At 41.9% G+C, this 26,382-nt stretch overlaps 1 protein-coding gene across 1 annotated transcript in view; it reads right to left on the bottom strand.

Annotated features, from left to right (window-relative positions):
• The window catches only part of VARS2 (valyl-tRNA synthetase 2, mitochondrial), a 66,665-nt gene that overhangs the window by 19,399 nt on the left and 20,884 nt on the right, over positions 1 to 26,382 (bottom strand). Inside the window, exons 8-22 of the mRNA XM_077478937.1 lie at positions 22,635 to 22,716; positions 18,523 to 18,642; positions 17,414 to 17,522; positions 17,230 to 17,318; positions 15,492 to 15,582; positions 15,019 to 15,146; positions 14,631 to 14,734; positions 9,323 to 9,404; positions 8,071 to 8,147; positions 5,831 to 5,906; positions 5,587 to 5,698; positions 3,521 to 3,591; positions 2,451 to 2,576; positions 877 to 981; positions 731 to 799 (exon numbers count right to left, since the gene is read on the bottom strand). Of these exons, the coding sequence (XP_077335063.1) occupies positions 731 to 799; positions 877 to 981; positions 2,451 to 2,576; positions 3,521 to 3,591; positions 5,587 to 5,698; positions 5,831 to 5,906; positions 8,071 to 8,147; positions 9,323 to 9,404; positions 14,631 to 14,734; positions 15,019 to 15,146; positions 15,492 to 15,582; positions 17,230 to 17,318; positions 17,414 to 17,522; positions 18,523 to 18,642; positions 22,635 to 22,716 (1,441 nt within the window). The remainder of the gene's footprint in view (positions 1 to 730; positions 800 to 876; positions 982 to 2,450; positions 2,577 to 3,520; positions 3,592 to 5,586; positions 5,699 to 5,830; positions 5,907 to 8,070; positions 8,148 to 9,322; positions 9,405 to 14,630; positions 14,735 to 15,018; positions 15,147 to 15,491; positions 15,583 to 17,229; positions 17,319 to 17,413; positions 17,523 to 18,522; positions 18,643 to 22,634; positions 22,717 to 26,382) is intronic.

Raw genomic sequence — 26,382 nt, 5'->3', positions numbered from 1 at the left:
AAGTTCATATGTCAAAGGTTATTTGGGGTTAGGAGTTAGGGTTAGGGGTTTAAGTTAGGGTTAGGGGTTTAAGTTAAGGTTTCCCCTAGAAGAACAAGGTTAGGACCCAGGGATTGGAATAGGGACCTCCCCCAAAGGTCAGCAGGCGTGTCCCACAGAGGTTAAAGATCAAGTGTCAGGCTGACCCACTCCCACCATAGTGTTCCACCTACCCCAACTAAGTCGGGGTTCGAACAAGTGAAGAACTTGATGTCACTGCCCTTCATCCCCACCTTGTTTAATAAGACGACACCTTATATTTATTGAAAAAAAAGTGCTGGTGATCAGTGTGCAGAAGGGAAGCTTCTTAAACAGAACCCAGGAGATCATCACTATCATTGTAGAAGCGCCAACTACTGAAGAGACTGTCAGCTTTCACAGCGACCCCTCGGGTATGACATGTGCATACTTCCATTGTGCTAAGCTGAGTTTCAATCTGTATTTCCAAATGGGGTTGGAGAAAAACAAACAACAAAAAAAAAAAAAAAAAAAAAAATCAATGAAAGCTCAGCTAGCTGTCATCTCAGCTTTTCTTATTATTTCCTTCTTTCTACCTTAAAAATAGCAGATCTACTATGCAAAATCATTTGCCTAGAAAAAAACATTTGACAGACTGCCTAAATATGACAAACATTCTATGCAAACACTTATGACACACAAGGATTTTACATGAAACACGGCTTTTTCTTACTAGTCCAGCTTCTGCCACTTTAAACTCCCGTGGTTCCAAATTCCCTTCCTTTAACTTCTCTGTCAAATGCTAAAGAAAGAGGAGAAGAGTTAAGACACGGAGGAACAGAGGTGGTGATTAGAAGTCTCTCCTAGTTATCTTTGTACCTCTAGACTTATTCCAGTCATCACATCCAGAGGATCAAGAACATTTCCCAGAGACTTGCTCATCTTCCTTCCATGGGCATCTCGGACCATCGAATGCAGAAATACCTGAACACATATACAACCATATTTTTATGCTGTATTCCACAGTATGAAGCATAGCAAACAGCTAATATCTTGTTCACACTGGCATATTTAAGCGTACGTACGTGCAAAGGGCCACGTTTTCCCACACGGGATGCACAGCTGTTCCATGTATCCCTGTCCAGGCAGTCCCATTAATGTCTTTTGGGGTGCAGCGGTTGCACAGAACAGCTGCTGCTCTCAATTTGATATCTCTGTGGGTGCTTGTCACTGATCGCAGAATGTGTGAGTTGGGGGACATGCACTTGCACCCACATAGATGAAAAATTGGGAGCAATTGTGTCCATGTAACCACTTAACCCCAATAGGCATAAATGGGATTGCCTGCATGCCTGTGCATTTTGGGGGGCAAACACAGCACTTTTCATTGATGTATGCTTAAGTACACCCTTATGAATGAGGCCCAAGGCCTAATGCCAAGGATTGCGTTACTGATATCATTTAAACTATGTCTGAACTCATAGGCTGCCATTAGTTAGATGCTGGGTCTGTCTGTGTGCGTGTCTGCGTGTCCGTGTGTGCGCGTCCGTGTGTGCGCGTCCGTGTGTGCGCGTCCGTGTGTGCATCTGTGTATGTGTGCGCGTCTGTGTATGAAAAAAATAGTGTAATCAATTGCAACACAATTTATATTGTAATTGAATGTTATAAAAAAATGACTGTTCCTTTTCAATCTGTAATTTTCTGTAAATTGCAATACAATATGGCTACCTGGAGGTATTCTGCACCAAGATACAATCTGATTTTTGGCATCCCTGGCAAATTAAATTGATGCTGAGATACTCCCAAAAAGGGAAATCACATCTAAAAGGGACGAAGACCCCGTGTCACTTTCCGCATTAGAGCCCTGCAGCTGATTGACAATTATAAAATCACTTCCACACAGATTCACTGAGCACATGGACACAGACAAACAGCTATTTCTTCAGAACAAAAGGTAGGAATCTGTTAAAATCCCTGTAATGTACATAGATCACCTATAGGGGAAAGTGAAGTTACTCTTTAATCCCATCTTCCATAATTCTCTTACTGGAACTATAGAATTGTACTGTTAGGTTTCGAAACTTGAAATCAAAGGTTTCTTATAAGATATTGTCACAGGTACATGCTGACCTTTACAGAACAGAGTGGGTGGGTCACTAGGTGAAGTCCCCTAATGCATCACGTTCCTCAAGCTGTCAGATACCACAGGTTCCATCACAGAGCTGCGTCTGGTCATGCTGGAGCACACAGGTTCCCAGAAATAAAGCATAACTCAGTCCTTATGCATAGATTTCACAGCAGATCTGTGTCTTTACCCAAAACCTCCTTTATGAAACCCGATCGCTGCAATGCTTGGGGCACAGTCACATAAAGAGAATGTTTTGTGGACTGCACAATGCAATGTCCTGTTAAAGTGTATGGCCCATGAAATGCACAGCATTATTATGACTTACCTCTTTAAATGGTAACTGCCCTGTCAGCTGCTCTCCTAACATAACCATCCGTGCAACCCAGAAGAAAAGCAGATCGCTGCCAGTCTCCAGCAGAGAGTTGGGATAAAATTCTTTAACGTCTCTTGTCTGTGGAAGGAACAGACCAAAGTTTATGACATATAGAAGCAAATCCCTGCTGATCTATCAATAAGACCAGCTCCAGACACAAACACAACATGGTGGGCACGAAGAATCAGTACTGGTAGAAAAAATAATATGTTACAGAGAGTGTCTATAGGCAATGCTGGTGACTAATTCTGTGCTGCTTGTCATTTGTTTGGGGCTTCCAAATTGCAGGTCTTAGAAAAAAAATCAATAGCAAACCGCAGCAAAAACTGCAAACTGGAAATAAATATATGATAAAATAAATAATATATAATAAACATATAGCTTTATTGGACTGGCAATCATCTTTCAACACATTCAAATCTGTCTTGAAAGCTTGAATTAGACTGACAATGTCATCACTAGGTCAGAAAGCAAGGGTGAAATTTCCTTAAACAGGGCTACAAACAGCAACAAATACTTAAAGAGAAAAAGTACTAATCCACCTACTGCATCTTAAGCACCATACACATGATCAGATTTTCTGCTGATTTTTGTCTTCAGGTTTAGCAAAACCATATAATATGGGTCAAACCATAGGAGTTTCAGTGTGTATGCAATCAGGCAGGCCCTCGCACTACATGGTTTTGGTAAATCTGAAGACAAAAATCAGCAGAAAATCTGATAGAGTGTATGGGGCTTAAGACTGAAACAGAAAGTTTTGTGTCTGGGGTGTCATGCAATTCCCTTTTAAAAAAACGTGTCTGTCTTTTTTTAAACCACATACTTTTTTCTCTCTCTGTTAGCAAAGACTAATATCTGGGATGAGATTCTTTTCATGTCATTAGTATGCAATACTAATAGGAAGAAAAAGCAGCCTTGTTCATAATACACATGCAAGATCTCCTGAATGCCTGTTACTACCTGATGACACCCCAACATAAAAGTAGGATCATACTACTACACAGACAAGGGACAGTACTCACATTCTCTGGCCATCCCAACATGGCAAATGGGAAGAGAGCAGATGAAAACCATGTGTCCAGAACATCTTCATCTAAGAGGATTAAGAAAAATGAGAAATCAATTCCAGTTCCATATTCAAAAATAAAATTGAAGCAAAAGTTGCTGTTTTTAGCAGAGCAGCATAAAACAAAACCAAAAACAAAAACAAAAAAATGAAGATCTGCTTTAAATATTTGTTTAAAGTTTAGCCATAAGACTGCCCAAGTTCATGGGATAAACGAGGGCTGGAATAGGAACTAGGATAGGAGATACATTTTACCTTGTATTGGACAAAACTTAAAGTGGTTGCAAAGGCAGAAGGTTTTTTACCTTCATGCATTCTATGCAGTATACAAGAATATTTTACACCAGGCACATATAGTGTTGTTGCAGTGAGTCCTGCAGGAATCCCACACCCTGCCTGGCCCCAAATCCCATAGGAAGTAAAAATGGATGGTCAAAGAGGGGGGGCCCGGATTGGTCAACCCCCCTTGCTGAATCTAAGAGGTTAAAGTTGAAAAAATTGTATTTCAATTGTTCAAGAAATGTATGGTAACCAAGTACAGAAGAAGGACTGTGTAACTGATCTCATCAGGTCGGTGGAAATTTGAAGGGAAAAATCATGACAAAAAGGAATGCCACCAAGGTTGTCCGCAAAGTCAGGCCTAAGGCAAAAAGGAAGAAAAAAAATGCGGAGTAATAATACCCAGATGTTATGGGTGTGTGGGTGGAGAAAAAAGGGGGCCAGTGGCCATCTATTTTGCCAACATGGTATATTGGCTTACCTGCATAATAGACCCAGTGAGTGTGATATCCTGCCCAGAGAGCTGCTCAAAACATTGGTTTATATAAGGCCTATGGTAATATAAGGAGGAGTGGGGCCACCTGGGCCATCCACATGTTACCTGGCTTCTGACCTCCACCGGTGTGAATGGCGGCCATGGCCCTTGTGCATCGGGCAGGCGCCTTTTCCTTTTTGCCTAAGGCCTGACTTTGCAGACACCCTTGGTGGCGTTCCTTTTGTTTAGATTTTTTTTTCCATTCAAATTTCCGCCGACCTGTGAGATCAATTACACAGTCCTTCCGTACTTGGTCACCATACATTTCTTGAACAAACATTTTTATACATTTCCAAGCAACATCTTTTAATAAAAACATCTTGGACATTTATATGGGCATTAAACCATAATATTTTATGGACTCTTTCACTTTTGAACTGTTGTCTCTTAGGCATTCACAGGGAAGGGAAGATTGAGAACATGGTTTGTCTCTTGTCTTGAGCTCTTTAAAAAGAGGTTGTAAAACCTATTAAAAAAAAAAACCTGCAAAACAATAAAAAGGCACAATGAGCTAGTTTGCATCACAATACTTACCTTAAAACGAAGCTCTCAGGAGTGCCCACACCCCGCTGAGATGGCTGACATTTCCCTCAGTGTTTCTTCAAGGTTTGAGGGCTCCAGCGCTGTGAATGGCTGGAGGCACAATGACAACATTCCCACACGAGCTGCTGGTCACGACACAGGGCCCTGAAGAAACAGCATAGGCGGTGGTTTCTTCACAGCGCATTCGCCGATGACATTGGCGTATATAGTAAATATCTCCTAAACGGTGCAAGTTTAGGGGATATTTACAGTACCTTTTGGTAAGCCTTATTATAGGCTTACCTTTAGGTACAATTAAAAAGGAAGACTTTACTTCCTCTTTAATCCCTTTTGTTAGGACAGTGGGCACATCTATTTTACAACTGATAATGGCAATCAGCCAGCACAGTACAGGCAAGGTTAATTATGGTAAACATAACTCCTTGACCCCTTCCTAACATTATATAGAAGGGGAAAGCTAGGTAGGGGGTTTTTTTTATCAATAAGTTATGCTAAGTGAATGGCAATATGTACCAAATATAAAGTGGGCGTTATCAAAACTTGGATGAAAAAGTGGAAATACACTTACAGGGACCGAAGATAATAGACAGATTATTGGATGCTAAAAAGGGCAAGCATCCATAAAAATTGTACATGTGTTCAGAGACCGTAAACTAGCTCCTAACCTCTCTTCACGATGAGCTCACGCTCTGCCGCTCCCAAGGCCTTGGCAGCTTTTTTCCTTGCCTCCTCCTCAGTGTGAGCAGCTACCCAGAATCCTTCATTCTCACTAGTGATCTAGGAAGAGAAAGTTGGACAAGTTAGAAATGAAATTCTGAGACTGTGTCAGTGGCTATTTCCATAGAGTACAGAGAAGTGCAATACACTTAGAAAACCAGGTCTAATTGCCTTCATTTGAAATGTATTTACCTGCATCTCCGGAAGAGTCACAAGATAAGCTGGAATCTGATGTCCCCACCATAGCTGCCGGGACACGCACCAGTCACTTAAAAGTGGTGTGGGGAAAAAAAAAAAAATCACTTTTCAAAGATTATCTAAACCCCCAGAAAAAAATGCAATAAATTAAAAAAAAAAATCAGTTTACCAGACCTAGAATGTGGCAGCTACATTAGCGTTTCTTTTTTTTTCAGGCTTTCTATCCTTTATTTTCGTATTTATTTCTATGCTAACAAAGTGATTCAAGGAAAAAAGGTGCCGCTGTTTGTGTTTAGCCTAAATACAAAAAGCTCAAAAACATAATACAAAAGAAACAAGTGTGCATTCACTAATGAATTAATTCAAACATTGAAATAAAACATGAATAAACACAACCATGAATAAAAATGCAAAAAGTGCATGTGTCACAATATATAACTGTGTAAAAACAATGATTCATATAAAGGTATTCTGAAGTGAACAAATATCAACTGTGCTGTATATAAAAGCCCATGTGAATAATAATCACACCGTGAAACCTCTAAAGAACCTATATCCACTGTGCTGTATACAAACAACGTCCATATATATGATGATAAAAATGTGAAACATCACGAGAACATCCAGCATTTGGAAACAATGTTTCTGCAGCCAAAACATATAACAATAATGCCTCTTACTGGATCGGTTGGACCTTAGATTTTCAGCCGGATTCAATTCTTGCATGTGATGGCAGCATTCGTTTTGTTTCTAAGGCATTCTTTCCTTTATTTTCACCTGGTTATCCTGCCATTCAAATTCACTTTTTCTCCCTGGATTGAGGAACAGGTGGATTGTATCGTTGCCGGCAGGCCGATGCATTAGGTAATTATGATCTCTATAATCTGAGGTCCAACCGATCCGGTAAGAGGCATTATTGTTATATGTTTTGGCTGCAGAAACATCAGAGTTTCCGAATGTTGGAAGTTCTCCAGACGTTTCACATTATCATCATATATATGGACCTTGTTTGTATACAGCAGTGGATATACGTTGTTTAGAGGTTTCACGTTGTGATTATTATTCACATGGGCTTTTTTATACAGCACAGTTGATATTTGTTCACTTCAGAACACCTTTATATGAATCTTGTTTTTACACAGTTAAATATTGTGACACATGCACTTTAATTTTCATTCATGGTTATGTTTATTCACGTTTTATTTCACGGTTTGATATTTAATTCATTAGTGGATGCGCACTTGTTTCTTTTGTATTATATCCTTTATTTTCACCTGGTGATCCTGCCAATGACACACTTCTGTCCTAGGATGACAACACTCATTTACTGTACTGTAGCTATGGAGGAGCTGTGTTGTCAGCCTAAGGCAGGATGCAAGTTAGGACTACAGAATAATTCCTGCTCTCCTCTCCAGGACAGAGTTCACTGAACTTCTGGCAGATCAACCAACAGGTATTCTTTCCTTGCTTGCAGTGTTTTTAAAAAGACAAAACATGGGGAAATGTGCATGCTTTGGAGGGATTTTTTTGCCCAGATATTTTTTTTAAAACAAAAATGCACCATCTTATGCTGGTGGTTCGAATCTTGGCCAGTTAAGCAGGAACCGGCTGAGATTCGATCTGTGTATGGGCAGGCTGAATGTACCAAGTTGATCTGCTGATCAACCTGGGTACAACAAGCCTATTGGATTTTACTTGCGATTATTTCTAGTGACTAGTATAGTTGCTAGCAATAATCACTGTCTTCTCCCAGCAGGGGCGGTTTCCTGTGTCGGGAGAAGACAATAGCTTGGCAGGGACTGTGTTGATGGGGAAATCAAGCAAATTTATTTCCTGCAACAATTCAAACCCTGAATAGCCAGCCTTACAATAGCAAGAGTAGCGTTTATATAGTGGTAGACAATGATCACATGAGAGCCAATACAAAGGCAGTCAGTTCCTTTAGCTCCTCCCTTTATCTTAAAGTGGAGTTGCACCCAAAAGTGTAACTTCCACTCATTTGTCTCCCCCCCCCCCCCCCCGCCCCGCTCCTGTGCCACATTTGGCACCTTTTTCAGGGGGGAGCCGATACCTCCTTTTTACCTGCAAAATAAATTTACATTTATTATTTTATTTTTATTTTTTAAAGTAAACTTGTCCTTTAAGAATGAAAATTGCAGGGCACGAAAAAAGAACATTCCCAACAGAAAATTGTTAATAGAACTGCAAAAACATGTGAAACACTCAATTTCCACCTGATATTTGAGAGCCAATTCCTCCAGTTCTTCTGGTGATAAGATGGAATGATCTGTAACTGTCCTGAGTCAACAGCCTAGAAAAAATAAAGAACACTCAGAACACACATGTGAGAAACAACATACACAGAGATCCACACAGTACAAGAACATCAGTTAAAGGGATTGTAAAGTCTAGAATTTCTGTATATTAAAATAACAAACGTTATACTTTACCTGCTCTGTGCAGTGGTTTTGCATAGAGCAAAACGGATCCTCCTCTTCTGGGGTCTGCCGCTGGAGCTTCAGGCTCCTCCTCTTCTGTGTGCCACTTGCTATGGACACCTGTGGGCTCGCTCCACAGGCACACACACAGCATGGCTTGGCCCCACCTCCCAATACCTCCTCACAGCATTTGACTGACTGCAACAGGAGCCAATGACTCCTACTGCTGCCCGAGTCCCTGTGAGAAGAGGAAGAGAGGGGAGAGAAGACTGCAGCCGGGCACAGTGCTGGACCACTTACAAGCTCAAGTAAGTTTTTAGACAGATGGGGGAGGGAAATAGTTAGTGGGGTGGTTTTTACCTTAATGCAGGGAATGCATTAAAGTAGAACTTTAGCCATAACAATTTGATAGAAAATAATGTTCTTTAGCAAGAAACATACATTCCATGTTAATAATGCTACCAAACTGAGTGTGTGCTGTAAATTGTCTCCAGCAAGACGAAACAGGAGCAATGCTGGAGGCTGCCATTTCGCTGAAGCTCAAAGCCCCTGAACAGCAGTGAATCATGAAGAGAAACTAAACCCATCAATTTAAAGGTTTCAAATAACAGTTAGCAATCCCGGCATTCCAGCAATGTAACTGTCATATTTGCTTGTGTCCGCAACCAAACTGTCAAACCATCAAATGGCTGGTGTCATAACTGATCACATGTGCAGCACCATGGCCATTGTAGATCAAACAGAAGCAGCTTCATTGGCTGTAAAGGATAGGGGGGTTTAATTGCGGTTTAAGGCTGTCAGTAGATCAGCCTCTCCAAACTCAGCAGTGCCCAAATACGCCTAAAATGGGAGAGCAACTGAGTATGTGCAGAGAAGGGTGAAGCAGTGTATTACTGAATTTCAAAGTGTATAGACCCTTATTTTTGCATGAGTATACATGCAAAATTGGCCAAATTGAAGTGATCTAGCAGGACTTAATTTTCTGACTAAAGTTTCACTTTAAGATACAAAAACACAGAGCCTTTAGAACCCCTCTAACCCGACTCACCTCTAGAGCCGATTGCGCCATCTTCTCACAGTTCACAAACCACTGGTTCTTCAACAAATGTTCAATCACATCACCGGACCGGCTGCCAAATACAGGAAAAGTGGCAGAGATAGAATGATAAATCATCAGACAGATATATTAAAAAAAAAAAAAAAAAAAGAAGAGATCCAACTGAAAGATTTATATTGGCGGAACTTATATAACCTCAAACCTCCCTTTAAAACCAGGCCTTTCTTTTTTTTTTTTTAAGTTGTCCTGTAGCAAGAAACGGGGCGTATCAGTGCTGATCAGCCCCGTGGATATCCGCTTGCTCAGCGGGGATCGCCGGAGCGATCTCCGCTGAGCAGGGAGATGACAGGTCCGTCTCTGCACACTGTGCAGGGACGGACCTGTCACAGCGCCGCTCTCCCCTATGGGAGATCGGGTGACAACGGACTGCAGTGTCCGTCGTCACCTGATCCGATGACGGATGGAAAAATAGCTTTTTCCTCCGTCACACTTTTTTGGATCGGAGCGGGTCGGATGTCAGCGGACATGTCATCGCTGACATCCGACGCTCCATAGAGCTCTATGGAGCATCCGTTCAGGTCCGCCTGAAAAACTGACATGCAGATCTGAACGGATCGGTAGTGTGAAAGGGACCTTATGCACGAGGAGAAGGACAGAGGTGGTCTAGTGATAGGGAAGTCCACCCTTTGCTCAGGCGTATAGACAAACACACCAGGCGGTGCAGAAATGAGTTAATATAAAAACCGGTGTGTACAATCACACCAAAAATAGTATTCATTACGTAACCACTTCAGCCCCGGAAGATTGACCCCATTCCTGACCAGAGCACTTTTTGTGATTCCGCGCGGTGTCGATTTAACTGAAAATTGCGCGGTCGTGCGACATTGCACCCAAACAAAATTGATGTCCTTTGTTTTTCCCACAAAAAGAGCTTTCTTTTGGTGGTTTTTATTTTTTGCGCTATAAACAAAAAAAGGAGCGACAATTTTGAAAAAAAGGCAATATTTTTTACTTTTTGCTATAATATCCCCCAAAAAAAAAAAAAAATATATATATATATATATATATATATATATATATATATATATATATATATATATATAAAAATATAAAAAACACATTTTTTTCCCTCAGTTTAGGCCGATATGTATTCTTCTACATATTTTTGGTAAAAAAAAAAAAAAAAGTTGCAAAAAGTGTATATTGATTGGTCTGCACAAAAGTTATAGCATCTACAAAATAGGGGATAGTTTTATGGCATTTTTATTATAATTTTCTTTTTTTTTTATTAGTAATGGCAGTGATCTGCAATTTTTATTGGGACTGCGACATGTATGTATGGCGGACAGATCGGACACTTTTGACACTATTTTGAGATCATTGTAATTTATACAGCGATCAATGCTATAAAAATGCACTGATTACTGTGTAAATGACACTGGCAAAGAAGGGGTTAACCACTAGGGGGCGATGAAGGGGTTGTGTGTCCTAGGGAGTGATTCTAACTGCGGGGTGGATGGGCTACACCTCACATGACAGCGATCACTGATCTCGATGACAGAGCAGCGATCTCTGTCACGTCACAAAGCAGAATGGGGAAATGCTTTGTTTACATAGACACTTCCCCGTTCTGAGGCTCCGTGATGCGATCACCGGGAGACCGGCGGACGCCGAGTCCGCCGATACCGTGGGCACAGTCACTCTGCATGCGGCAGGCACGTGCCTGCTATCCCCGCCTCTTAAAGGAGACATACAAGTACACCCATTTGCCCACTGCTGCCATTGTGCCAACGTATATCGGTGTGCAGCGGTCGGCAAGTAGTTAAAGTGGTATTAAATCCAAAAGCCAACATTTACGATATTGCAGCTCACCAAGTCTTAGATGTGATGGCGCAGGGGTGTTACAATGATCAGCATTTATGTAAAACCTTTATCCCAAAAAAAAAAAAAAAAAGTTTTGCTGTAACTACTTATTACAATTAAGCTCCCCTCCTCCCAGACTGGAAATGCTGCTGTCCAAATGCGTCTCCTGTGCTCCTTCAGGCACAGTGGGGGCACCCTAATATAGGAGGTGCATTACTACCCAGATCACCAGGTGAAAACAGACTAAAAAAAAAAAGAAAACATATGCAGCCACCACATCTAATGATTGGTAAACTGCAATATAAAATTGCTCTTTGGTTTAATACCGCTTTAATATTGTTAAAAGGGATTAGCAGAGTTTATAGTGTTTTTACACTTTAAGGCCTTTTCATGCATACTTACACACATAACATAACACACATGAAATAAACTGATCAGATAAGTAGCTTAAGAGGTACTCTCCGTAGGTCATGGACAGAGGCATTAATCGCAGGATATTGTTTTGCTGTTTTAGGATTCTGTGAAGTTTCATTCAAGGAATAGAAAGATCATTAAGGAATAGTACTGTATGCACAATTGGCCAAATATCCCTTCCACCACATAGTAGGTCATTGAAGCCGCTGCATACTTCAATTCTCGTGCTGATTTGCTGATGTATGAGCAAATGGTTAAGCCTAGTACACACAATGACATTACCGGACGAATGATCATCTAATTTTTTTTTTTTTGCATGCTATTAGTCTCATATCGAAAACGAATAGATTACTAAAGTAGGAAAATTCTCGGACAACAAAATAAAAATTTAGAAGTGATGTAGTGTATTTGTATTGTATTTTCAGATGAAAACTGCACTGATTAAAGGAAAATAGTTTGATCTAGAATCCTATGAGAAAAAAAATGTTGCGTTTGTCCCTTCGGAAAATTTCAGACGAAAGCTGGGTACGAACGATCAGATTATCGTACGATCGATTCAAAAGCGGTATATTTTATACGATATTCTGATAGTGTGTACAGGGCTTTAGGGAACCCTCATCCATCAAGCATTACAAGGTGGTGCAGGAGATGTGGCCACAGCTGAGTGCGGACTACAGGTGTGTTGTGTCTCAGCATGGCGTCCGTTTGTCGGTGTTGGTGTGTATGATGGCAATGCTACCACATCAATCAGTACTCTCAGGAAGAGGCAGGTGGTGGCAGGATCAACAAGACTTTCTAAGCATGCATCACCCACCCAGTAAAAAGCTTGCTGTTGTACCAGTAAAAAATTAAACAAAGAGGATTTTTGTAAGGTAATTCAGTTTTTGGGTTAACAAACACCTTTATGCATGAAGCAGCTACAAGCTCAATAGCTGAATCGGCACACTGCAAAACACAAACTTTCCTGTGGTCGTTTATGGGGCAAGGGTGGACTTTGGTGACCTTCTACAGGGATTGGATTGTAGGTTGGTTCATGTGCAAACAGACTGCCCATTAGAGAAGGTGCTGGCCTGGTAGAGTGTAGTAACCAAAAATGTGTCAGCATTCTTTTCAGGTTAACTACTTAAGGACCGGAAGATTTTCCCCCATAATAACCGGGGCATTATTTTCAATACGGAACTGCATCGATTTAAAATGCGCAGTTGTACGACGCTCTACTTAAACAAGAGTGACATCCTTTTTTCCCCCACAAATAGAGCTTTCTTTTGGTGGTATTTGATCACCTCTGTGGTTTTTATTTTTTGCGCTATAAACAAAAAAAGGACTGACATCCCCCCCCCCCCCAAAAAAAATGCAAAAACAAATTTTCTTAATCAGTATAGGCCAATATGTATTCTAAATATTTTTGGGGGAAAACAAAAAATTACAATAAGCGTATAATTGATTGGTTTGCACAAAAGTTATAGCGTCTACAAATTAGGGAATTTATGGCATTTTTATTATTATTTTTTTTACTAGTAATGGCAGTGATCATCAATTTTTAGTGGCACTGCGACACTGCGGCGGACCAATCAGACACTTTTGACACTTTTTTGGGACCACTGACATTTATACAGCGATCAGTGCTATAAAAATGCACCGATTACTGTATAAATGACACTGACAGGGAAGGGGTTAACACTAGTGGTGATCAAGGGGTTAAATGTGTTCCCTGGGAGATGTTTCTAACTGTGGGGGGAGGGGACTGACTGGAGGAGGAGACAGATCGCTGTTCCTGTTCACTAGGAACAGACGATCACTCTCCAACTCCCCTGTCAGAATGGGGATCTGTTTGTTTACACTGACAGATCCCCGTTCTGGCTCTCCGTGGATCGTTCACGGGTGCTGGCCACACGCATTGCCTCCCCACCAGGCAGCGGGTGCGCACCTGCTATAGTTCTTGAAAGAGCGACATACAGCTCTGGCGATTTACGGGAACGAGCCGACCTGCCGCAGTATAATGACGGCGGCTGGTTGGCAAGTGTTTAATGTCACACTGCCGCAAGTGGGAATTAGCAAGCTAAAAGATTGTTAAAAAGGCAGGGAGAACCCTTATCTGCTTTCTGTGTGCCACTCCCACATAGGATTTTATCACAGAGGTATCACTCCCTCACTGCTGAAAACTCTTCAAAATGTAAGTTGTCAGCAAGAAAGCGATGCTTTGCTTGTCCAGTGGGCGAGAGAGAGACACCTGTAAGTAGGTGAGTGTTCCAATGCCCACATGTGTTTCTGCCACTGAGTTCTCACCAGCAACAGGATTGCTAATCTGTCACTAGCGTGACGATAGTCTAACACTGCTGTCCCCACTGTCACCTGTTCTTCTGGTAATAACTAATATTTAGAATTTCCCATCACTTTGTCTCAGGGTTGGTTCCCATCATGCCCGCACATGAATGGCAAAGGAACATGCTAAGTGTTCCTGAGCGATTCACATGCAATCCTGTGCAGTGCAATTTCAGCCTATTCATTTTGAATTGGATTAAACTGCACCACGCTAAAATTAATGCATGCACTACTTTTTAAAAGGCACTGCAACCAGATCGCATGGTACAAAAGTACTAGGTAATCTGTGGCAGGCAAACATCCTGTGTTTGGGGTGTCATTAACTTTGTATTGAAACCCGATGCAGATCACAAATGGAGTGTGTTTTGAATGCAGTTCCTATGCGATTCATGTGCGGGTATGGTGTGAACTGACCCTCAGTGACAATGTTCACCAGGACAAAAAAGCGGTTGAATCTACCTAGTGGGAACACAGGAGCCAATTAAAACTTGACAGGAGTTCCAACTCTTTTTTAATCTACCTAAAACTAAAAAAAAAAAAAAAAAAAACTTGCACTGCAACTCTTTAAATGTAATATTAGACACCCTACATCGTATTCTAGTATATAAAAAAATGAAACATTGCCTTTCGCACCACAGGGTGGATAAATGTGTTCATCTACACCAGTCTCAGAAGAGGAGTAGAGTAGGGCTACACCTACCTGCAGACAGGAAGAACCATGGAGTGTTCGCTCTCCCCTCTATATAGCTTCTTCTCTTTTAGTCCAGCCACAATCTTCTCTCGGGCATCAAATCTTTTCACACCCTGACAGACAAAACACATTGATGATGATGCAAGGCTCCCTGTAATCTAAACCTGGCCATACATGTTACAGTTTGAATGTACAATCTCAACTAGACTTGCTAATTAGTATGTATATATGTAGTATGCAATAGCATGTCTGGCTGGTTATCAATAGAATAGATCATATTACATACAGTAGATTGTACAATCAGACAGTCCTGTGTGAGGCCAGCTTGGGGCAACAAACAGAACAGGGAAATACCAAAAGTGTCTCAAAACCTAAAAAAGATCAAAACATGTTTAACCTGGATCCAGTCTCCACTGGCTTGTGTCATTGTCCCATCTTCCCCAATCACAGAAACTAAGGGCAATTCCAGATCCTTGGCCATCTCAAAATCCACCAGGCTGTGGGCAGGGGTGATCTTTACAGCTCCTGAAATACAGGTCAGAAGATACATCTATGCTGCTCACAAGCAAACAGCTGCATCTTTCCTTTTGCCTGGTTCTGACAACTACATGAAAGAGCAAAAGAGCAGAAGTTTGAAATCACTAATATACAAATCTAGGATTGTGATAAATTGATTCTAACCAGAAATCAGCTGACTACCCAGCATTAGAGATCTGTGCTTTGTGAAGATCAATGATTATTAGTGTCAAATCTGGATGGGCTCAGGTGTGTTCAGATCGCAATCCCACCACGAAGCCGTCACTGCACACAGAGATCCGAACACGCCTGAGATCATCCCTAGTGACAAACACCAGGAGACCCAATACTGACCTGTGCCAAACTCAGGATTGACCAGGCTGTGGGTGACAACAGGAATTAAACGTCCAGTGAAAGGATGAAAGAGATTCTTTCCGTGGAATTTCTGTGATGATAAATAAAACTGTAACATCTGACACCATATGTTAACAAGAGTTAAATTAATACCAATAACATTTAAGCTCCCCGAGTTATGTGTGTATAATTACAGCTCTGAACCTGATGTAGCCCCGAATCTCCAAATCGCAAACAAGCGAGCAACACAATCCTTTCTTTCACTCCCCCCAATCAGCAATGGCAGCTTCCATATTCTTATCCTGATGAGTTTTCTTGAAACTTTAGCAATGTTGTCACAAACAAAATACATGATCAAGATCAGAACAAAAATTATATGAAAAGCACTCATCAATTAAAGCTCCCCTTTGTTAAACAAATAATAAATGTACATATTTTTGCAGGGAAAAAAACATTTGCATTTATTATATTTTTTACTGGAGCCTGCAGAGCACAGTGATTCACAGGCTCCCTGCACACACTGTCTAGATCTCACCGACCATACCTTTGTATGGGCAGATAGTTCCTGAGCAATAGGCAATGTGAACTGTAAGCTGATCCGCACGCTCGCAGTTCATTGATACTATAAATCCGTTTGCCACAGTTTTGGACGTGACTTGTATTTTTTTCATTCAGATTCCCCACGCAGCTGTGCCGTTTTCAAAATGTAAGGCCGCGTACAAACGGGCGGACTGTCCGTCCAACTAAGTCCGTCAGACAATCCGACAGACAGTCCGTCCTACTTTTGAATGAACGGACTTGACCACACACGATGAACAGACAGTCCGCTGAAAGCTTGCGCGATGACGTGTACAGCACGTACGACGGGACTAGAAATACGACGTCCAATACACTGCAATGCAACCTTCGGCCGTGTAAATCCTTTCTGAGCATGCGCCATACTTAGTCCGTCCAACTTGCCTACACACGAGCCGACTGTCCACTGAAACCAAATTTGGACGGACAATATTACGGAAATTTCCGAAAGACTTAGTCCGCCAGACTGTCCGCTGAAAAAGTCCGCTGAAGCCCACACACGAGCGGACTGTTCGCTGAAACACGTTTCAGCGGACCAAGTCCGTCAGACAGTCCGCCCGTGTGTACGTGGCCTAACAGTGGGTGTGGGGAAAGGATCCTCTGCCGCTGTCAGAGTGGGGACTCTGGCGGCAGAAAGTGGGTGCATAAGAGCAGGTTACACCCTAAATATGGGTGTAACATGCTCCTAATGGTGAACTTACCCATTAAAGAGGGCCTGAACTCTGGAAGCTGTGCCCAAAAAAAGGCAGGCATGGCGCAATGGACTAGTGGCCAGCATTACCTGCATCTGCTAGCAGCTGATGTATCATCAAGTCTTACCATACCTTGTTGTGTACTGTCTCTGTGTGGTGGCAGCCAGCATGTCAGAGTCCCCAGGCAGGTGCACAGTTGTGACATTACCAGATCTCATGCCAAATCTCCTGAGACTAGCAGTCAGAGGCAGCAATGCTCACTGCAGATAAACAGTTATGAGGCTGTCCACACAGGAGTGCCTAGGCACCCTCACCCCCTAGGAAATACGCTGATATTTTCAGGTGTAATTCCAGACAAAAATCTAAATTTTTCAGGATATTTCCTATGCAAAATTAACATTTCTAGAGGATCCCTATAACAAAGAAAAGTTTCAGATTCACTTTAACTGAATGTAAGGCAGAGAGCTGACCTGGTATCTTTTGTCATCAGGATGGACAGCTACAGCAGTGTCACCCAGCATGGTCTCCGGACGTGTGGTGGCCACTGTGATTTCGTCATCTAGGGAGGGCACATTGATGAAAATGTAAGAGGAGGCGTAATAATGCAAGTAAATAAGGAAACATAAAAGCAATAAAACATGTTGAAGATCTTACTTCCACCTTCTGTGGGATAAGCAAAGCTGAAGAGAAGCCCAAAAGGAACTTTTCTCTCATATCCCGGCACGGTAAGGTAAGTTTTACCGGTCATCTGTCTGTTCTCCACCTACAATGAAAGAACACAGAGCATGCTGAACAATACAACTGAAATGTCTTCTATATACTGTAACAGCAAGGTGCTGTGCGCCAACTGAGCAAGAAGCAGCTAATACTACAAGATGATACTTAGTTGGCTGTAGAACTAAATTGTGATACAATGCCAAGAGAGATTCAGTATCCTTTTATCTTTTGTGAAAGAAGGGGAAGGTGAGGAAAAAAAGGGAAGGGGGAGAGGGAGAGAGAGAGGGAGGGAGAGAGGGAGAATGAATAAGGAAAAAGGATTTAATGAACAGAATGCAAAAGAGAAAAAAAAAAAAGGGGGGGGGGGAGATGAAAGTGGGATTTCTTTTAAACTCTTTTATAAAATCTTTTTCTTGGAGTTCATTGAAAGACACAAGCCCCCCAATCTGCAACACACATTAATTTAGCAGCCAACAGTATTAGAACCCAAGACAAGGAACCAGTAAAACAGGGCAGGTGCTGCGTCCTTCAATGGACTCAGAACAAGATTTTATGGCGAGTACAAACATATCATTTTTGTTTGACCACAAGCAGGGCCGCCCTTGAGTTGTGCTTTAATTTTTTGGTTGTACCTAGTGTCCTACTCCTGCAGGTGGGATAAGGAATGGCATTGCTGGATAAAATATATATTTGTAGAGAACGTATGCCATATTGGGTATTATTGCTATTAATCTTTAGTTATAATTTTTGTGGCTCTAAAATGTTGTTTTATGTAACATTTCCTTACCAGTACCTAAGCTGTTCATGTTTCATTCCTTTTAGGAAATACCCATATCGATCAGAGAGAAGTGAGTGTTGATTAATAGTGATATTCTTTATTAATGTCCGTATTTTTACTCATTTAATTCACCCTCCATTTTCTTACAGTGGCCCAATAATCAATGATCTCTACTAATCCGCCTTTCACTTTCAATGAACAGAATACAGATATGATTTGGCTTCAATACTATATAAAATACTACAAATCATATTTCTAATAATCTTACCTCAATGTCAGATATAGCTGAGCGCAAGGCACAGGACCAGTTAACAAGGCGGCGTCGACGAGAGACTAAACCATCCTCATAGAGATGAATAAATGCTTCAGACACCGCCCGGGAGAAACCCTGGACAAAGGGAAAGCAAAACCACAAACATTTCAATGGAAATCGGGCCATTCTTCACCTCTATTTCTTTTTAATGTTTTCCAACTATTTCATTTTAGATCCAATCTTATTTTAGGGCTGATAATCACTACCATTATTTGTAAACACTAATAAAATACATTTCCTAACAATACTAAAAAATAAAAGTAAATAGGGTTGTATGGCCAACAACTAAAAAGATTTTATTCAAAGCAAAATCCTGTCAACAAATACACAAATAGTTCCTATTCTATTCAGTCATTTTAGTGATCCACATGTGTTTACGAACTCAGCCTTGTACAGTAACGTTGACACCATTGGACAACGAATCCATAGTGTCTAAACTTCTGAAAGGTGACACGGGAAGCTTCAAAAATGAACTAGTAAAAAAAGAAGTGTCACCTCCCTGAACATTTGGTGCGGCAGAGGTGTTTGAATCACAAGAATAGTTAAACAGAATTACACATGTCGGCAGATAAAACAGTCCATGTGCATGTACTGTATTTCGAATTGTGTATTTAGATGTTGGCTAAGAGATTCACTTTAATGACTTGTGTGTGTGTCCATTGAGCTGTGCTGATTTGCATTGATCAATGCAGGCTTAAACACAAGGGCACATAGAAAACAATTTTAATTTTCCCTTATTTTCTCTCCTTTTTTCTCTCTATCCTGCTTTCTTTCTCTCCTCTTTTCTTGCACCTATATATTGCAATCCTTTTTTTCTTGCTCATCCTCTCTCCTCTTGTTTCGTTTCTTTTCTTGCTTCTTTCCCTCTCTCTCAATTTCTTACGTTTCTTTTTCTATTCCTCCTCCCTTTTCCTTCCCTTCTCTCCCCCCCCCCCCTTCTCCTTCCTCCTCCTCACCTTCCCCTTCTTTCACAGAGTTATTGAGAAAGTCACCCATCTGCAGCCTTCGGCACCTGGTATTCCCAGGTTGTCCCCCATCCAGGTACTGTCAAGACCCGACCCTACTTAGCCTCTGAGATCAGACAAGATCGGGCGATTTCAGGGTGATGTGGCCATAGGCTCCCAGCACTCTTCCTACCAGACCCGTGAGAACTGCAGAAGTCTTCCCCCCACTTTGAGCAAGCGGGGGTGACCCCTCATAAGGAGGCTCCAATTCCCCTCTTGAACTCCCGACACTGGAAAAGGAGCTTGTTTAAATTAAATACTATTACGCCTCTTCCTAACTAGCAAAAGGGTACCTTTTCCACTAGAATTTTTTTTGGATGTATTTATCCAAATCATCCCCAAACAGCTGCTCACCGAAAAGGAAAGCTAGCCAGGCGCTTTGCACGATGCTTCGGCTGACCAATCTTTCAACCACAAGATTCTATGCCTATGCCCCAGCCCAAGCATAAGGTGCGAGGCTTGAAGAATAGAATCTCTTATGGCATCTATTGTTAAACATAATGCCACTGGAAACTCAGCTAAATCTTGGCCTGCTGATCAGGAATAACCTTGAACACGTGTTTAAACTGGTCTCTCAATGATTGACATAACCTGCGCTAGCAGCAATTGGTGTGAGTCATCAGGGAAAAAGGTGTTTTTTTTAATAATAGGAATTCCAACTCCTTATCCGTTGGATTCCTAAGCATATGAGCACTGTCTACCGGACAAGTCTAACTTTCATTCACAGAGGATATAACAGCAACAATTGCTGGCATCTCCCACCTCTTAGTGAATTTTTCCTCCATAGGATAATGTGTTATAAGAGGAAACAAATTCTTATCTGGGTGATCCCACTCAGAATACATAAGCTTTTCCAGCAATGAATGGACAGGAAAGGCATGCACAGCTTGGGGAGCCTTTAGTGAACCCACACAAAAAGTGGGCATATCAACCGACTCAATAAAGAGTAGCAAAAATGCACCATCAATCTTTCAGATTGTAAAGCTGACCTCGTGGATTTGACCCCTCAGAAGAGGAGTCATCAGCCTCTCCAAGGTCCTCTGAGGAAAATTCATCTTCTCCCACTCCCAGATCCTGTTTAAGGGTCCTGGGTAATGGAAAGGGACCCTTCTGGGATGCAATTAAAGCCACTAGCCAATCCTATTATGGCTTGAGGAAAAAACCCTCTCCAGTAATATAGACAGGGGCGGCAGTATTGAAAACAATTGCAATATTTGATAACCCTGATGGCTCACTTTGACCGGCCACCCCCTCTCAGGGGAGGATGCCACTGTAAAGATGAGTTTTGGCTGTTTAGAGCTTGAAGGAGTCCCTTTTGAGCCCTTTTTTGGGGTATTTCTACCTCCCCTTCTGACCATAGCCCGATGCACAAATGCAGAGGTACTACCAGAATAAAATCGCATTCACTGCTTGAGCAGATAGTCCAGTAACTGTTGCTGCTATTAACTCTCAGCCTGATGCTTCAGTAAATGTGCCAAAGGAATGCCTGTGTTACCACTTACATGCCCCTTTTTAGCTTTTGTGTCTCTCCGACAGCTGCAGTCAGCAAAAAATTGAGCCTTTTAAAAGTACCCCTGCGATAGACGTTGCTGCACGCCAACACCACGCTAAGCTATGCCCACTTCGTGTTCCCACCATGTCCCCACCTCCTCTTTTCAAAAAGAGTGTTTTTTCGCCAAGAGCGTGGGCCTCCAATCCGACGGGATCGGTGTGTGTGTGTGTGTGTGTGTGTGTGTGTGTGTGTGTGTGTGTGTGTGTGTGTGTGTGTGTGTGTGTGTGTGTGTGGGGGGGGGGGGGGGTGAGAAGGCGGGTTGACAAACCGCCGTACAGAGGCAGTGGAGAACGGAGCGGCATACGCCGATCGTTCTGGCGTCTCCCTCTACCTCAGATAGAGGGGGAGAGCTTTTGTACGGGTGGGGGGGGGGTGTTCTTAGAGAAAAAATCACCCCCCCAACATCTTACCAGAGTCCTGTGACTGCTAGTCGGTGGAGACTGGACCTTTGGCTGACACAGCATGATCTGAGAAAGCAAGGCAAGGTACAAGCTTTATACAGCCCCCAGTGGTGACTTTTAGGCATGACATTTACTTTCTAAAGGAGACAATTCATAAGAAACATAAAACTTCCTTAGAAATCTCCACTTACCTTTCCCGCCGCAGGAATTTCTGTGGTAAAACCAATAGACCCAATCTTCACCCCTCATGGTGGGCTCAGTTTAAAAAAAAACATCAGGAACTGGGGCCCCTTTTTATTGGGGATCCGCACTCCTGGACCCGTAATAGCACCCCGTCAGAATAAATGTTATGGCTGAAAAATCCAAAAGAACTGGATCCCGGGGTCCTGCTCTCTAGAAAGAGAGGTGTTACAGGCTAAACCTCATTTCTTCTGCCGCGAGGCCAGGGTACCATTCAATTTCGTCTAAAAAGACACTTTGAACGGAACTAGCTGCATAGCTAGCCGCAGCAAGGATTGCTCCAGTGGAGCTCAGCACAGCACACATCTTTACTTGTAACCAACACCTTAGACACTGGTGAAAAAACTGAGATACTCCCAGTAGTGGGAGGGGTTACATAGGGAGTGTTCTTTGGGTGTGCCAGTATGCATCACCTGAAGGTGGCCTGTAACCCACATAGTAATTACTATGGGTCTGTGTCCCGTGATGTACGATTAAGAAAAATGACTGAAGGTCCGCTTTAAGATCATTAGGGGGGAAATAATTGATCTTGACGATTAAGCGTGCAGCTCTACAATACCACCTTTTATATGTAAAAGATTTGGATTAACAAGATATGATGTGAGGAAGTAACGAATGGGAAACTGGTTCTCTATACAAAACACAAAAACAAAATGCATAGGGCTTGATTTACTAAAACTAGAGAGTGCAGAATCTGGTGCAGCTGTGCATAGTAGGCAATCAGCTTCTAACTTCAGCTTCTTCAATTAAGCTTTGACAATAAAACAGGAAAGTCAATTGGTTTCTATGCAAAGTTGCTCCAGATTTTGCACTCTCTAGTTTTAGTAAATCAACCCCATAGAACTAGGATAGGATAACTACAGCACGTACCTCATCCATAGTGAAGCAGGCTCGGTCCCAGTCAAGCGAGGCACCAAGAGATTTAAGCTGATGATAAATTCTGTCCCCCTTCCTAGAAAGAAAAATGATATGAATATTTTTTTGTAGTATTGCATAGAGTAGAAAAGGTGTTAAAACCCATGTCAAGTTTTTTTTTGGAATAACACATTAATGTATGCAGAATAAACTGCTGCACTGCATTACTGGATACACAGTGGCCGGAGCCTTCTGTAACAATGGGTAATCAGACTATGCTTGTCCAAAAGTAAAACTTTTATAGGAAAACCAGAAATGGAGTTCCGGTTTGTAGGGGAAACATCATAAAAATAGAGCAGCGCTAAAAACATAAAAAAAAAAAAAAAAACCCATAACACTAAAAATACATTGGCGTAATATCTAGCACATCAAAGCCATATAAAATGGTCCCAGTTCATATAGTATGAGAGCCAAGGATGGCCTGTGTATACCGTGGTGAAAGCACTAAGGATGCACATAAATTGCAATATTTTCTGAGCACCCTGATCACTACTGGGGAGATTATTCTTACCTTTTGGTGTCATCTTCTACGTCATCTTTGGCTCTCATACTATATGAACTGGGACTATTTATATGGCTTTGATTTGCCAGATATTACCCAAATGTATTTCTTGTGTTTTTTTTTTTGCGCGCTGCACTATTTTCTATTTTTATGTACTTATCAAAAAGGATTGCTATATATTGACATTGAGTTCCTGAAGCACTCAAAACAGGCAGTCAAATTAAGGTGTATTGAGAATAGAGCTGACTCCCAGTGCAGCTGCCAACCATTGGACACATGGGAAGCAAAAATGTAAAAAACTAAATAAAAAAGAGTAGCACTCTATGGGCAAAAGTCATTTATATATACAGTGGTGTGAAAAAGTGTTTGCCCCTTCCTCATTTCCTGTTCCTTTGCATGTTTGTCACACTTAAGTGTTTCGGAACATCAAACCAATTTAAACAATAGTCAAGGACAACACAAGTAAACACAAAATGCAATTTGTAAATGAAGGTGTTTATTATTAAAGGTGAAAAAAAATCCAAACCATCATGGCCCTGTGTGAAAAAGTGATTGCCCCCCTTGTTAAAACATACTATAACTGTGGTTGTCCACACCTGAGTTCAATTTCTCTAGCCACACCCAGGCCTGATTATTGCCACACCTGTTCACAATCAAGGCATCACTTAAATAGGAGCTGCTTGACACAGTAAGGTCCACCAGAAGATCCTTAAAAGCTACACATCATGCCGAGACCCAAAGAAATTCAGGAACAATTGAGAAAGAAAGTAATTGAGATCTATCAGTCTGGAAAGGGTTATAAAGCCATTTCCAAAGCTTTGGGAATCCAGCGAACCACAGTGAGAGCCATTATCCACAAATGGTGAAGACATGGAACAGTGGTGAACCTTCCCAGGAGTGGCCGGCCGCCCAAAATTACCCCAAGAGCGCAGCGACGACTCATCCAAGAGGTCACAAAAGACCCCACAACAACGTCCAAGGAACTGCAGGCCTCATTTGCCTCAGTTAAGGTCAGCGTTCATGCCTCCACCATCAGGAAAAGACTGGGCAAAAATGGCCTGCATGGCAGAGTTCCAAGGAGAAAACCACTGCTGAGCAAAAAGAACATCAAAGCTCGTCTCAATTTCTCCACAACACATCTTGATGATCCCCAAGACTTTTGGGACAACATTCTGTGGACCGATGAGACAAAAGTGGAACTCTTTGGAAGGTGTGTGTCCAAGTATATCTGGCGTAGAAGGAACACTGCATTTCATAAAAAGAACATTATACCAACAGTAAAATATGGTGGTGGTAGTGTGATGGTCTGGGGCTGTTTTGCTGCTTCAGGACCTGGAAGACTTGCCGTGATAAAAGGAACTATGAATTCTGCTGTCTACCAAGAGATCCTGAAGGAGAATGTCCGACCATCTGTTTGTGTACTCAAGCTGAAACGATCTTGGGTTCTGCAGCAGGACAATGATCCTAAACACACCAGCAAGTCCACCACCGAATGGCTGAAGAAAAACAAAATGAAGACTTTGGAGTGGCCTAGCCAAAGTCCTGACCTGAATCCTATTGAGATGTTGTGGTATGACCTTAAAAAGGCTGTTCATGCTCGAAAACCCTCTAATGTAACCGAATTAGGACAATTCTGCAAAGATGAGTGGGCCAAAATTCCTCCAGGACGCTGTAAAAGCCTCATTGCATGTTATCGCAAACGCTTGGTTGCAGTTGTTGCTGCTAAGGGTGGCCCAACCAGTTATTAGGTTTAGGGGGCAATCACTTTTTCACACAGGGCCATGGTGGTTTAGATTTTTTTCACCTTTAATAATAAACACCTTCATTTACAAATTGCATTTTGTGTTTACTTGTGTTGTCCTTGACTATTGTTTAAATTGGTTTGATGTTCCGAAACACTTAAGTGTGACAAACATGTAAAGGAACAGGAAATGAGGAAGGGGGCAAACACTTTTTCACACCACTGTATATATATATATATATATATATATATATATATATATATATATATATATATATATATATATATGTATGTATGCATGAAAACATATGCACCTTGGATTGGATTCAAATAGTTTTTTATTATACTTGAACTGTTTCCAAGCAATATACCCAGGACTGTTAGATGCTGGTGCAGACTGCAGCAAAAAGATAAGAAGCATATAGCTATATATTAATAAAATGATTTAACAATGGCACCACCATGAGGAAGTCTTGATAAGAAGGGGTTAACTGCTCTCAGGAGGTTTAGCCAGTTAATTGTGAACCATGGTCACTCTGGGATGTATAGAAAGCGTTCAGGCATCGATCGGAGGGAGTGGAATGGTGAAGCCTCTTCCTGCAGACAAACTATCAGACACTGCAGATTTGAAGGGGAGCAGGGAGGGCCCCCGCCGTCCATGGTGATGTTTTTGGCTCGCCTCAATGATCCACATACACAGCGTCCTTGAGTGTTTAGCTGCTTACAATAGGATTGTTAGTCTGGTTTTGCGCTGACCCATCTTTTTACCTTGTAGGGGAAACTGCCACAAAAGCAATAAGAGAGGTGCCACAGCCAACTTGTAGATTAATGTTTTAGAACTGTCATGCTTTTCCTTCCCTCACTACCTGGTGGTCTTAGACCCGAAACAAGCATGTTACCATCCATTGTGCAGACTCCTGATATTCCCATTGTTGTGGAAAATTTTATGAAGATGTATTTTAATATGTATGGTCAAGAGTCCCCCCAATTTTCGCTCTCCCCCAGCCCGCTCTAAAGAGCTGACTGGGGCAGACTGACGCTGGTTGAGACCTGTTAGGTAGTGGTAAACTTTCTGTTTGGAGAGAGGTGTTCGCTGGTGGACATACCCCCACTCTGCAAAGGGCCCCTGTGCGATGCACGGAACGTCGTCTGGCGGGGGGATTTGTTCACCCTGCAAAAACATTTATCGGTTTTAGTGGATGTGCGCTCGTCACCCCTGTATGCCTGATCAACATATTTGGGGTGCCATGACATACACCTGCAGATAATCTCCCATCCACAAGGAACTGTAGTCATTGGTTATTGAATCATTTAGTCAGTTTGCTAGTCTATTTGAATGTATGATTGGTTCTTTTGAAGGAATACAAATGTCTGATTGCCCGTCTGTGAAGACACCACCTTCTTCTCTATTGTATTGCATTGTATTCTATTCCTTAACTAACCCTGTTGGAAGGGTTTCT

The sequence above is a fragment of the Lithobates pipiens genome, unplaced genomic scaffold (genome assembly GCF_037356315.1).
Source record: "Lithobates pipiens isolate NorthernLeopardFrog02 unplaced genomic scaffold, aLitPip1_a1.2 Scaffold_1, whole genome shotgun sequence".
NCBI classification, from domain to species: domain Eukaryota; kingdom Metazoa; phylum Chordata; class Amphibia; order Anura; family Ranidae; genus Lithobates; species Lithobates pipiens.
Note: the sequence above shows the minus strand (reverse complement) of the source record. Positions and strands in the feature narration are given on the sequence as shown.